Source organism: Zosterops lateralis, assembly GCF_965231275.1.
Source record: "Zosterops lateralis genome assembly, chromosome: 1".
Taxonomy (NCBI): domain Eukaryota; kingdom Metazoa; phylum Chordata; class Aves; order Passeriformes; family Zosteropidae; genus Zosterops; species Zosterops lateralis.
Genome location: NC_139762.1, coordinates 152,393,665 through 152,408,472, shown reverse-complemented (window position 1 = coordinate 152,408,472; position 14,808 = coordinate 152,393,665). Strand labels below are relative to the sequence as shown.

The 14,808-nt window shown below is 42.5% G+C and overlaps 1 protein-coding gene across 9 annotated transcripts in view; it reads right to left on the bottom strand.

The window, feature by feature from the left end:
- TSNARE1 (t-SNARE domain containing 1) overlaps window positions 1–14,808 on the bottom strand; it is a 469,882-nt gene that overhangs the window by 313,209 nt on the left and 141,865 nt on the right. For all 9 annotated transcript variants that reach the window (XM_083862443.1, XM_083862445.1, XM_083862441.1 and 6 more), the window contains one exon: window positions 5,366–5,443. In XM_083862443.1, the coding sequence (XP_083718569.1) occupies window positions 5,366–5,443 (78 nt within the window). The remainder of the gene's footprint in view (window positions 1–5,365; window positions 5,444–14,808) is intronic.

Genomic DNA, 14,808 nt, shown 5'->3' with positions numbered 1-14,808 from the left:
TTCAAATACAACATTTTGCACCAACTAAAAATACTTTTGAACCCATCAATCCTTTGGAACAAAGCAGAGTGGGGTCCTTGGAGAACAGACTGCAAGCCAAGGTGAAGAAAGGACTTTTCTGTAAGCACAGAATTTGTAAGAACAAGTTAATGTCATGTGTGCAACTCCAGAACAAAACCTACAGCAGCTACAGCCTCCATGAACCTTTCTAACCTGACCTGCAAAAATAAAGACAATTCAAAGTGAGTTTTGCTGCCACCTGCCTTGGAGAAGATTGGAGTGGGAAGCAGTTTGGCTACTGAACAAAACAGTTCAAGACTTCACACCCATGCCTTTTTACACTGAGGCAAACCCAGGAGCTGTCAGATTTGTTCAGCATTTTGGAAAACCTACAAAAAGGTGAAAAGAATATGAGACATGAATACGAGAGTTGAAGAAAGTGTTTGTCAGTCAGATGAGAAAGTGAGCTTTGAATAAGTTCCTTTCCAATAATTTTACCTAATATTCCAGTTCAAACAGTATTTAGACAACCAAGTAAATGCCAGTTATCCCAAAATGACAAGAAATGCGCTCTGGAGGAGCCAAAGGTTATAATTTGATATAGCTCTTATCTGGAAAACAGCAGGACTAAGACTCCAACATGAGTTTCCTGAATCTTGAGAAAGCCAAAACTATCCTGGGCTGCATCAAAAGAGGAGTGGCCAGAAGCTCAGTGAGGTGATTCTCCCCCTCTACTCTCTTCCCATGAGACCCCACCACAAGAAGGACTGCATCCAGCTCTGGGGCTCCCAACACAAGAAGGATATTGACCTGTTGAAGAAAATCCAGGTGGCCATGGAGATGATCAGAGGCTGGAGCACCTCTGCTCTGAAGCCAAGCTGGGATTATTCAGCCTGGGGAAGAGAAGGCTCCAGAGAGAACTTAGAGCACCTTCCAGTGCCTAAAGGAGCTCCAAGAGAACTGGAGGGGAACTCTGGAAAAGAGCAGGAAGTGATAGGACAAGAGGGAGAGGTGATCTTTAAGGTCCTTTCCAACCCAAGATATTCTATGATTCTATAATTAAATCTGAGCTACTCTGAGATAAATCTTACTTGCTTCAACCAAGAATGAATTCACCAAAATCTCTGCAGCTGGATGTAGAAAATCTCTCTCAATGTACCAGTTCTGACCAATTTGACCAGGTGAGTAAAACATCAAGCTCTGCTGGAGGGATGTGAAGCCATTCCTAAAACAGGAATCTTATTTTTAAAGTCTTGTTCTTTTTGTTATTCACAAGGAACCGGTGATGTTGAGAGTGGACTGATTTACTACACTGAGAGCTTGGCCCCCAGCTGTCTGTGACATTGCAATCCTTAAGTCAATGGGGGATAAGAAACCATCCTGAGATGGCAATGGAGACTCTGTCACACCTGTGGGATATGGAAAAATCCTTTGCTCAGCCTTTAGGATCGAGGTAATGGGACTGCACATGGCAGCCTCCTGTCATGGGCAGTCATTAATGAGTGAGGAGCAGGAATTAGGGAGGTAAGAGATCCAGTAGAGAGTTCAGGTTCTCCATCTGGCCAGCACAGGTCTGATTCCTCCAGTATATCCTCCACTGATCAGACAAGATGCACAAGAGCAACTCCATTTAGGAGAGTTATTTGTTGTACTTATTTATAAGATACTTACTAAGAGGCAGCTAAAAGCTGCACAGGAAAAAAAAAATACAGTCTCGATAAAAGTATTCATGGAAAAAAAAAAAAAGGCGTCATAAATGAGACAAATTCAGGCAGAACTTGAGCTCCTTTTTGTGTTCTGATAGAAAAATCAACTAAATTTTAAAAACTTTGAAACAGGAAAATTGCAAAAGTCAAGGCACTGTGTGACAACCTGGTCTAGTGGAAGGTGTCCCTGCCCACGGCAGGGGGTTGGAACAAGATGAACTTTAAGGTCCCTTCAAACCCAAACCATTCCATGACTCTATGATTCTATGAACCTGCTCCATTTTCAGCAGGGACAGCCCCAAAAGATTAAAAGAAAGGAAGTAGATGCAAAAATCTCCCTCTACCCCTTCACACTTCTATAATAGATGACATTAAAAAAGCCTGTAAGCTCATGACCTGGGAGGAGACTGATCCAGTAGTATATAAACAGAACTAGCTGTCCTGGCTGAGATTTTTATTCAACAAATGAGGAAGGTTTCCATTTTCATGGCAGAAAAAGGGAGCAGGGAGCATTTATAGGTGAGAATAACCACAATCAACTTAGAGTTATAAAATCTCCCTTGGTCAGGAAGCAAGTCCTGAAGTGCCCAAGAACAATTTAAATCATCCCAAAGGCTCAGGATTCTGTAAAAAAGAATAAGGACAGCAAAGAGGGACAAAACACACAGTGATTATTATTTCTGCAGTGTTACTCAATAAAATGCAATGGTGCCTTAAAATCCTGGTACAAAGTTGACTTCTTGTTTCATTAAAAATCGTCATCCCCCAAAGGCATAAAAAAAGTATTGCTGAGATTGGCCACAACCTGAGATTTTCAGAATCTAAACAACAAAAGCATAACATGGCCAACTCCTGACAGCTTGGAACAGCCTGGCCAGGGAAGGGGTGAAGTCACAATTCTTGTTCAAAAATAATCTGACAAGGCACATCCCAAGGTTTAATGGCCTTGGTGGCCTTCAGTCAAAGCTTGGGCTTGGAGATCTTGGAGGTCTTTTCCAACCTCCATGACTCTATGACTCCATGGTTCTGTGATCTTCAGCACCCCAAAAGGGACAAGAACATTTCAGGGGCACAGTTAGATCTCCAAACACAACGGGGAACCTGAAAAGCCCTAGAGAGGCTGCAGCAAGCCAAGGTGAAGAGGCAAAGAAGAGCTGTGATAGGATTTATGCAATCTGTAGGATGTTCAACACACCATGTCCAGCACAAGAGGAGTAACCCATCATCTGATGAGCATCTGGAATGTAATTACCAGTTCCTTGCTCAGCCACTTGTCTGGTACTACACAAACAACATCACTGACTTATTTTCCGTGCTCCAAGTCAGAGCTTCCTGAGTTTCCTGAAGAGACTTTATGGTACAGAAAGAATCACGGGCATTCTTCCCCATTTTCTAACCCTAAAAAGTTCTTTACCTAAAATGGATTAGCTCTTCCAAATCTCAGCAAGTACACTCAGGAGCCTTCTCCTGAAAATCTCTAACCACGTTTTGGCGGGAAGACTATAAAAATAAGCTGAATGAAACCGAAAAAATAATACGTGTAATGAACAGAGCAACAACAGTAGGGTATTTTATGGGCATTTCTTCAACCTGAAAGCACTTTACAAGGCATTACAGATTCATAGATTCATAGATTTTAAAAGCCAGAGAGAGCAATTCTGATTATCCAATCTGATTTCCTCCCATGAAATTTTTGTCCCATCACTACCACATCAAGACTGTGGACTGCAGCTGGACTAAAGTATATCTTACAGAAAAGACATTTAAATCTTGATTTAAATGTTTGCGGCAAAGCCAAATCCATCAAGCCCCCTCCATAAGCAGTTCTAATGGCTGGTTAGACACATCAAGAAGGACTGAATTTGTCCAGGTTTAACTCCTATCTCCTGATCTCCTTCTGTGAGAGAACAAAAGATTAACAAGCCCATTGCTATTTTTTTTTGATGCCTTTCTTCCTAAAGAGGTACTTACACACCACGATCGAGTCCTCTTAGGTGTCTCAAACTGAAATTTGGATGGAATGAATTTTAAAGTCTGATTTTCAGATGTCAAACAGTTTTGGCTTTTCTCTGCACCCTCTCCATGTTTTGCAAAATAGTTTTAAGTACAGGCATTGTCATTACCTCTTTCACAGACCACTCAATTCAGGCAACTCTTAAGAGGAAAGACATCACCACCATCTCAAGAGGAGAGACAACAACAACAGTGCTCGTCAAACATGAATTGAAGGGGTTAAGGCAATTCTAACAAAGGAAACAGAAAATGGGTTGTGGCATTTCAAAAGAGAAGTGCCGCTCACCTTTAGTTTTTCTCAGGATAAACTCCACCATAGAAGGAGTGGTGATTAAAGCACAGGGACACATCAAGTCAGCCCTAACCTGGCCACTTTGGACAAGAACAACGCACACAGACTCACGAGAAGGTTGTACAACTTCAGTCTGAGCCCTCAGTTTGGAAGCAGAAGTGCTGCTACCACTCATCACTGGCATTGTCAAATTAAAACTGTTGGTGCTGGGGCAGCCAAAACTGGTGCTAATGCAGCTATTTGTGTGTGTTATGGTGTGGCTGCTCTCCCACCTGCAAGCCAAGTACCCCTGACCACAGCTGGGAGGTTCAAACTCCCACAGTGGCCATAATCCCTTTCATACATAGGATGTGTGTCACCAATGCAAGGGTCACCAATCCCTTGCAGTTAGAGAAAAATTGGTGCTGGAATTTTCCTGGCAGATGGAGCATACACAACTCATCAAAATATGAGACAACCACATTTTAGAAGTTTTTAACTCCCATCCTTGTTCTAACAAGGGTCCCCTTGCTACAATGACCAGAGCTCCACCCCTGGGACACCCTGGAGAAGAGTTACACAAATAAGGAGGCACTAAAATTCTTTCCCTACAGCTAGGCCAGGCCTCTCTGTCACCCAAAACACAGAAGGAACAGACACAGAAGCTGTCCTGGTGATTCCAAAGCTATTTCAAGGTCTATTGTAAAATCAGCTCTGATAATTTCAGATCCCTGTCTGACACTGATGTCTCTTAGAATGGGGGTACAGTGGCACTACCTTCCACTCAGCAATATTAGTTTAAATCTGTCTGTGAGATGAATTTCTCCAGCCTAACCCAACAAAACTGATGAGCCAGAGCTTGTTTCAAAGGCAGGAGAACTCTACATTCTCCATCTCCAGGGGCTGGGGAGATCTGAGCAGCAATAACACCCCTGCCCAAGGTACAGAGTGAAGAAGAGCAGAGTTTTGGTGCTGGTGTTTTTCTAAGGGAGATGGATGTTTTGCAAGCTCATATGACAGGCTCTGAGTACAGTAGTGCTGCAACATATCTGAAAACGAGCCTGGCTTGTTCCACCTTTCTGAGCTCTAGCTCTCTATTGTAACAGATGACACAATTAAAAATAGAAAAAGGATGTGGTCTCAGCAAGGATTGGAATATATCTGTGCCTGTTGGATGGAACATATGGTGGAATATTTTTACATCTTATAAGGAGCTGTGTATTGGACATGTGCTGCTGCTCGTGAGATGCAGCAGCAGAAAAGCTGCATTAATATTTGCTCCCTGACAGGAGGAGCTGCCAGGGGCTGTGTCCATGCACAGGGATCATCAGCAGGACAGCACAGAAAGCACCAGGAAACCTTTGATTTTACGCACCATTGGAGTTAATTCGGAAGACGTTGGCTGAAGTCTCCTGAAAAAGTTCCTGCAGTTCGCTGGGATCAATCTGAGTGGCTGCAGAGAAAAACAGAATAAAACATTGTGTTAATACTGGACACCACCAATCACTTTGAAAGGGGGAGTGTGCTTTGAAAGGGGATGTAGATTCTTCCTTGCTGCAGAAATTTAGCCCAGGTAGGGTGGTCTGGTGCAGCTTGGACTATGGAACTTGCGCTGGACACACAAATCCAGCACCACCAGGACAGTGAAGCTGCTGCTGCAACACGATTGGTACAGCCCACATGGACTGAGATGGCATTTTTAAGGATTATCAGCCATCAGAATACAAATAATTCCACTTCATTTACCAAGTGGGAGTATCAGAAACACGACTGAATGAGAAATCACAATGCCAAGTGATGGTCAAGCAGCACTTTCCACAGCAGGAGGGCCTGTGAGCAGGTCCTGCCTGTGGAAAATGGGGAGGAAGCTGTGAGCAGGGGACACCTGCTCTGTGGGGTCAAAACTTTTGGGGCAGGAGGGAGGTGGAAGCTCAGTGGGGCCACACATTCCTCTCTTAACACCCAAGAGAGGCTCTTCTTGCTGTTCCGCATAGCTCAAATGGTGCCACGAATTTCTACTGCTGCTGCCCAGAAAAATTCTCACAACTTCATTCCCAAGGTCCCTGCTTCAGCCAAGGTACTCAAATCTGCCCCACAAAGAGAACACTGCAGTGAGGGTTTGAACATTTTGGGGTTTCGGGTTTGGTGGAAGGTGGGGTGGGTTTTTTTTGGTTGGTTGGGGTTTTGCCTTTTTTTGTTTGTTTGTTTTTGATATTCTTTTTGTTGTTGTTTTGTTTGTTTAATTAGGATTTTTTGTTTGTTTGTATTTGTTTTGTTTTGATTTGATTTTTTAGCTTCATTTCCCTGCTTTAAAATCCCTGAAACTGTCCCCAACTTCTCCACAGTTTCATCATTCCCAGAGAAGGAGAGATGTGGGGCTGGATTGAGCTATACTAGAGAACCACAGAATGGTTGGAAAGGACCTTAAGGATCATCCAGTTCCATCTCCCTGTCATGGGCAGGGACATCTTCCACTATTCCAGGGTACTCCAAGCCCCATCCAATCTGACCTTGGACACTTCCAGGGATCCAGGGGCAGCCACAGCTTCTCTGGGCAACCTTTGCAGGGCCTCCCTACACTCACAGGGAAGAATTTCTTCCTAACACCCACTCTAAATCTACCTTCCTTCAGATTAACATGATTAATTATGGCTGTATTAAGTCCATCTTACAGAGAAAGGACACATCACATAAATAAGCTTTAACCATGTACTTCAATTTTGGTTGATCAGTCACACCAGAGAAACACTCATTTGTAACAATATCTTTGTCACCAGTTTTATGGCAGCAGCTTTGCAGCAGATTTTTTTTATTCTGCCACCCACTTGTGCCAGCTTTTGTGGGTATCCCAGGAGCTGCTTTACCTGAAACTTTGGTCACATCCTGAAGCACCCCAAGGCTTGTCCACCCAGCAGAGTCCAACAACCCCTGTTATTACCCAGCTGCTCCTCTGAGCTGAAGTATCTCAGACTCAAACAGGAGCTGAGATTCATTTCTTCAAGTCAGCAGACTGGAACTCTGACCTGCTCTGCACCCCTTTAACCAGATTTCCCTAAACTGCTAAACCACCACACACCCAGCCTGCACTTGGCAGAGCAGAATGACAATGATGGAGGGAATTTGGGCAAGAATGAGGGAAATTGGGCAAAATGAGAAGGCTGCTGGATGCACTGCTCAGGTTAGGGCTGAGGATGCATCTCCCCATGCGGGAGGAGCAGCTGCACACTCAGAGAGCAGATTTTCAAATGCTGCTCACACTCACCGAGACAGTTCAGCCCTGTAACAGCTGTAAATAAAGTCATGGATCAGCCTCTCAGGATGACACAAATCCAGGGTATTAAATGGTGTTTAATCCAAATGCACAGGGCCTCATTGCTAGAGATTTTGCCACTCTTCTCTTCCTGCAGTTTGTCCTAAATCAACCATCCCAGACACTCCTTTCCTTTGTTCTATAGAGGAGGCTGCAGAAGAGCAGAAATTAGTGTGGGCTCCCCCATCCCCCAGGAATTTCACTTGTTACTAATAAGGTCCAGCTCTCCTTAAATCACTGGTGAAATAGCAGCACAGGGTAAGATTTTTAGATCTTTACAGACTGTGATTATCCCCATTTTAGGAAGTTTTTCTTGGATTTTCAGGGTGCTAACATGTTCCAGAGAAAACTGGTCTGCACATTTTGGGAAAGAACTCATTTTGGATGGGTGGGGTTCTTTTTTGGAGGAGGGGGAGAGGGTTTGTTTAACTTCTTTATTTCTATTCTTTATTTCTATTCTTTACTTAAATTTGTCTCAACAAATTTATCCTGGCCCAGTGATCCTGAGTCCACATGCACTGAGGTACTGAACAAAGCCTCAGATGAACCATGAAGCAACCAAAGCAAGGGCTGGGAACTCCCTCAAGAGCTCGGTTGTGATCACCCAGCTGGGAACAGCACTGCCTTAAATCCCCAAATATTCCAGGCTGCAGACCTCAGTGTGTTCCCACCTGGGGACACTCCTGCAAGCATCCAGCCTCAGGTACCTCTGAGGAGCCATTTCAAATGCCAAAGTCACACCAAGAGTAAAGATTAAATATCCTAAAGGTTGCAAAAGGCAGGAGAAGCCCCAGTTTCACTGCACGGAATGTGCACACCTGAGGAGGAGACACAGAGCAACACCAAGAGTCCAGAGTTGTTCCACCAAGTTAAAAACTACCCAAAAATTCAGGTGCTAATTTGGGAGAGTGAGATTTATTTGTATTTATTGGTGAGAGACGAGTTTTCTCACCCTATGCCAGAATTCCCTAATGGGAAAGAGATAATGCATGTAGATCATACTCTGAAGTCATGGAAATAATTTTTTTTTTAAGCCTCATCATATTTATTGTAGCCAAAATTATTTAAATGGAAGAGGACTCTGAGGTTATGAACTCCTCCTCAAAGGCTCTCAGTCCACAACTCACACCTATAAAAATCACCCTCACACCTTAAAAAAAAAAGCAAACTAAAAAAAAAAGGGGAAAAAACCCAAACCAAACCAAAACAAAAACAAACACAAAAAAAAACCCAACAACAACAACAAAAAAAAAAAAAAAACCACAAGGCAAATGAAACCTTTGTCCAAAATTTCCAAACAATTACTTTGAAAATCCAACTCATGGAGAATGCTTTTTTCTGAGAAAACTGCACTGTGTCTGGCTTGCAGTTTTCCTGCCCCTAGACTTTTTATTTTATGTCACAGCATGCTGCCAGCTCTGGCTTTTATTTTGTTTTTATTTTGCAAAAGAAAAGGAAATAGTAACAAGGAGGCTGTTTTAACTACTTCAATTTCAAGCTTCAACACATCAAGCCGAGATGTTGTAACTATTCGTGGAGGATGCAGCAGTTCAAGCAGACAAGGCAGAACAATTTAAAAGAGGCAGCAGAAAGCAAAGCAAACCTGCATCTGCACTACCAAGGAAGCCAAGGAAGACAAACCAAGAATGAGAAGTAAAGTGGGTGTGAAATCTGATAAAAAATTAAACAACTTTGATTACATCAAGTGAATACTTAAATATTATGATTGCCCAAGAAGGATTAGGAGGTTTCTGATATGATGAACAACATGAAATGATGTTAAGAAATAAATACATGCCCTGACAATAACAGAGTTCAGAGCCATAGCTGAGAAAAAATGACTTTTATTTACACTGTGGGTCCTCAAGACTGTGAAGGTTTTGCAGTGGATGTGTTACAGAATCCCACATGCAAAGGGTTCTCCTTTACTTCCATAACTGGACATTTCAAAAAAAACCCCACATTTATACTGTTTCTATTTATTTTCCCCATTTATTTTTCCAAGAAAATCCCCTTGGAACCCAGGATAACCCAACTTCCTCTGCTATCAGTTCGACCTCCTCCCTGCCTGGCATATAGGGCTGTCCTGCAACATTTATTGCTGTTATTTTTATTCACAGAATGTTTGGGGTTGGAAGGGACCTTAAATATCATCTGTTCCTGCCACCATGGGCAGGGACACCTTCCGCTAGACCAGGTCACTCAAACTCCCACCAAACAATTCCTAAAGCAGCAGCAGCAGCAGCTCACAATGGCATTTCTGATATTTGCCTATTTAATTCTTCATTCCTATGCCTGAAAAGCCCCACAGGCACACAGGTAAATGCAAGAGAGGGAAAAAAAAAAGAGCTTTTCAATACCTGCCCTGCCAAAGCAAAGTGTGTCAGTGCAAACTCTGCAGGGTGAGGCCTCAGCTGTGAGTGGGACCTTGAGGAATTTTGTGACTTGGGTGTGGAGTTTTTATCCCAGAAATTGCTGTCTCTGGGCAAAAATCTGTGAGGCTGCAGCAAGATTAAATCCAGCCCTGCAACATCACCTCACACCCATCTCTTATGCAAGGGTGGCATCTTAGACATCTGTGTTACCTGTCACACTCTGGATCAATGCAAATAAAAAGAAAAAAAAAAAGGGGAAAAAAAAAATAAAAAACAACAGCAGCAACAACAAAAGCCACAAAAAAAAAAAAAAAAAAAAAAAAAAATAAAAACCCCCACAAAAAACCACAAAAACAACCAACCAACCAAAAACAAAAACAAAAAACAAAAAACAAAAAACAAAAAACAAAAACAAAAACAAAAAAAAAAAAAAAAAAACCAAAAAAAAAAAAAAAAAACCCCACAAACCTCACCTGGTGAATCTTGAGGCCATTTCCTCTTTTTTTACCATTTCCTACTTGGGAGAAGTGACAGACCTCAGCCTGGCTGCCATCTCCCTTCAAGGAATTGTAAGAAAACGGTTGAGAAGCTTAAAAATCCATGCAAGCCTTACACTTGATTTTTTGCAATTTATTTCAGAAAACAATCAGAGTGCACCACTTTCCACGATTCAGAGCAATTACAGTCTTTAATTCATCACAACTCTGTCTACAGGAGACAACTCTGGATGAGGATTGGCCAGTGGAGGGATGTGGTGTCAGTGCTTGGAGCAGAATAGAACCCAAGGACTCGTGGGCTGCTTCCCCCAGTCCTGCTCAGGAGGGAGAAAATAATTCTGCTGCATCCCTGGGGCTCCCATGTGCTGGGACATCTCCAAGCATCACCATCAGCAGCTTTGCTTGGGAAGGAGAAAATCCCAGCAGGAATTTCTTTTAGCTCCTCTTCAAGACAAGGCAAACATGTTGCCTGACCAGGCTTATAAGGTCTTGTCTTGAGTGATTTGGATTAAATTAATATCCAAAGGGAATTTCTGGAGGTCCAGGACAACATAGGTGGAAAAGGAACCTACAGGAATGTCCTTTCACTTAATGTTAATGAAAAGTGCCTATGCTTGCCATGTTAATCTTCCTTTCCTATTAATTATTTCACACTAATTTGGAGCTCCTAATGGCTTTTCTGCAGTCAGGTGAAGTCAATTCCCTCCCTGAACTCAATTTTGCAGCAAACCCAAAATAACCTAAAAGCTGCAGAGAAGAAGAAGAAGCAGTAATTAAAGTAAGTCCAGTAAAAAAAGGGGGGAAAGAGGAAAAAGAGGACAAGAATTTGATCTTTCTACTTATGATATTTAACGTGGCTGTAGCAAAGCAACTCAGCACCTCAAATTGCCAATTTGCCCCAATGCACCACCAAGAATTATATCTGTGGTCTGTTTAAAGAAAGTCACAGCTTTCCTGCAGCTTCTCTCCTTTGAAAGCTTTAACTGAAGTTATAGCAGTATTTTTTTTTTTTTTATTTTATTTTTTTTTTTTTTTTTGCCAAAGAAACTCCCACAGAAAGTTACTTGGTCTCCAAACTCCTCTTTTGCACCATGAAAACACCTGCAAGGAGTAAAAAAAGCAGGCAGGAAGCAACCTGCTCACTCTGATGTCAAACCATCCACCCCAAATCCTCAGTTTACCTCTCTCAGTGTGGATTAAGCCCCACCACACCCAGCCCTGTGGTTTAACCCTTTCACAGCCGAGCTGAGTGGATGAATCTCACCCATCCAGCTCCTTGTTCCTCCTCCAGCACCACCTGAGCCATTGCAAAGCTTCAATTCCCCCCTTTTCCGAGCATTATCCAAGAGAATAATTCCTTATTGAAGACTGAGATCCACAATGACAGCCATGTGCCTTTGGCTCTGGGAAATGATCTCGAGGGAGAGGAAGAGATTGATTTTTGACTGCTGGCCAGAGAGGGAAAGGGATTTGCTCTGGAGAAAAAATGGTAAATTCACGTCTTTAGTTTAGTTTTCCCACAACAGTTGGCATAAATGTGAAAAGGTGGAAGAAGGTGAAGGAGGACAAGGATAAGGAAGAGTAAAGAGAAAGAAGCTGATTGTCATGGGAGGAAGAAAATGCTAAAGAAAAGAATAAAGAAGTGGAGAGACAGACACCCACACCTACCCTAGACAAATCCTTTAGTCCCTAGTACTCAACAGTTTCCGAGGGCGTTCCTCCCTCTGGATTCTCTGGTGTCTGATCCCAAGTTCCACACAGCCCTTGGTCTCCTCCACTGCCAGAACACTGTTTTGGTCTTCCACTGCCTTCTCCTTTCATATAAACCACAGGAACCTCCATCCTCTGTTGGAACCCTGGAGGCTGAAAAATTTCAGGTTTTCTGAGCCTCAGGCAAACACCCCATTTGACCTGAGGCCTTGGAACAGGCTCCCAAGATTGAGTGACAGCACTGGGGTTGTGGGTGTGTGGTTTGAATAGTATTGTGTGATCTCACAGGGTGAAAAACTTAGGTTTGGGGTTTTGGTACATAGTAATGTTTGTGGGCCAAGATGGAGGATTCAGGGTGTTGTCTGGGTCCTTCTTCATGGATTTAGGTGGTTTTCTCTAATTGGGTGAAAATGCCCACATTGCAGACCTCGAATGGTCATTATTGGGTCAAAAGTATAAATAACAGAGGTGCCACTTTGATATTGGGTAATTATCTCTGAAATAGCCTTGGTATGAGTTAGGAGGGACTCTGTTTTGTCTCATTTCTTTAACTGGCAAGTTGGAGCTCACACTTTGTGAGACTGTAAATACTGTAAATAGATAAAACATAATAAACAACCAAGACTGAAGTGGACTCTACGTTTCCCATGTCTTTCATCCTGACCTCAAGCAGAACTGTAACAATTCTCCTCGTCACCTCTGCTCCCCTCTTGAAACTGGTCAGAAAAAGCATCAACAAACACCAGGACAGAAAGGATTGGCCAAGGACTTGTTTGAGCAAAGTTCCTTTCCAAAAAACCGCAAGCTTAAAATAGAAAAGGAAATGGAAGGGAATGAAAGGAGCAGCATCATGTGTAACGTGAAGTTGCTCCTGGCGTGCAAGCTTGGGAGTTTTTTATTTCCCGCTGATGAAATTTGAGTGAAATAAGTGATAAAGGGAAATGTAAGCAAAAATCACACTCATCAGGCAATGTGATTTTCATCAGCATTGTAAAATGTGAGGCTGTTTCACATGGAAAAGTTCTGAGGCTCTTTGCCACAGGTTTGTGCAGAAGGCCCTGGGTCTCCTCAGCACAGCCACAGCACAAAGAGGGGGCACCTGTGGAATTACAGGTGGAAAACCTGGGATGAAGCTGGTGTTTGCACCAATCCTCTCTCAAACCCCTCTTCCCACACCAGGGTCAGTGTGCTCAAGAACTCAATTCCCCACGGGTTAACTCAAGGTCTCTCTTTTCATTAACACTTATAAACTCCTAGGGTGGTGGTTTTTTTTTTTTTTTTTTTTTTTTTTTTTTTTGTTTTGTTTTGTTTTGTTTTGTTTTGTTTTGTTTTTTTTTAATAATCTTCCTGATTTGTCCAAGTTCTTCCAAACTTAAAAAAATACACTTTTCTTGCTTTTAGAAATGAAGCTTTACCTGAAGGTAAAATTCTTCTCAGCTGGAAGAATACATTTCATCCCACCCATCTGAGGAGAGGTGTAAGATAATAAAGTACCTGCCTTCTCCTCCTGTCCCCAAGGGAACAGCTTGGGAAACCTGGATGGGACCCTGAGAAATCTGTTCTAGTGGAAAGTGTCCCTGCTTGTGGCAGGTGTGTCGGAAAAAAAATTATTTTGAAGGTCCCATCCAACCCAAACCATTCTGTGGTTCTATGATTAATTATCTTTTCACAGTGCAATCAAGATTCGATCAGATTTGCTTTGCATTATTTCTGGTTAAGATGTTTTCCTTCCCTTTGGTTTCCTTCTTTAGCATAATATGCTAATAACAAACTGCTGGAGAAGAGAGAAAAAGACTCTCTAGTGAAGAGCACCTCACTTTGTGTGTCCAGGACAGCACAGACAGTGACAGAGTCTCAGCTCATGTAGGAGTGTGGCCAAAGAGATCTGAAACTTTGTTAGAATCATAGGAATCATAGAATGGTTTGGGCTGGATGGGACCTTAAAGATCATCCAGTTCCAACCCCCTGCCATGGGCAGAGAAATGTGGTGACAACTCATTTCCAGCTTTGCCCAACCACTTTGGGACCATGTCCCTGAGGGTAAATCTCACAGCAGTAGTAGTCAGAAACAGCCTCCCAAACCCACCCACGTGGCGTTAAGGAAATAAAGAGAAATATCCAAACTGTCCACAAAGAGAGGCTATTCCTGAGACAAACACTCTGCCAGGCCATGCACTGACTCTTGGCCACATGGAGAGGCTTCTCCTTGGGGAGCATCACCTGTTCCCTGAGCCCAGATGTGATAAGTAGCAGCACTTCCCAAATTCGCTCCAGTTCTGGAGGAGGACTTTGCAAGTGAACATCAAATCCATGACCAAAACCCTGGAAAATCAGCAAGAACAAGGAGCAGAGAAATTCCAGAGAGGATCAGAAGCAGCACAAGAGAAAGTTGTTGGCATCAGGTGTCACCCAGAGGATGAGCTACATTCCATTGTAAAAGCAAAGTGCTGAGATGAAGCAGAGATGTTGCTTCCAACTCATGATGGGGAGGAAAACACCCAACAAAACTCAAGCAAAAGTCCCAACCAACCAACCAACAAACTTTGCTGCATTATAACCCTACTTCAATTTATTGACAAGTTCCCTGATTTTAAAAGACCACTAGAAATATATCAGATTTTTTTTTTTCCCAGCAGCAAGTGATAGTTTGTGCTTCTCACTCTTTTCTTCTCAAGCTTGTTAAACGTGTTGGTATCATCACCCTTCAGTACAAAACCTGATATTCTCTACAGCTCCATTAATGCTGCCAGAAAAAAAAAAAAAAAAAAAACTGTTCTCATCCTATGCTCCTGTTTAGGCAGCAGGGAAAAAAAAATATATATATATATACATATAAATAAATAATAATAAAAAAAAAACAACCAGCATGGGAAAAAAACCCAAACAAACACACTACCTTCTAATTTCTACAAGAAAAAACCAGAAG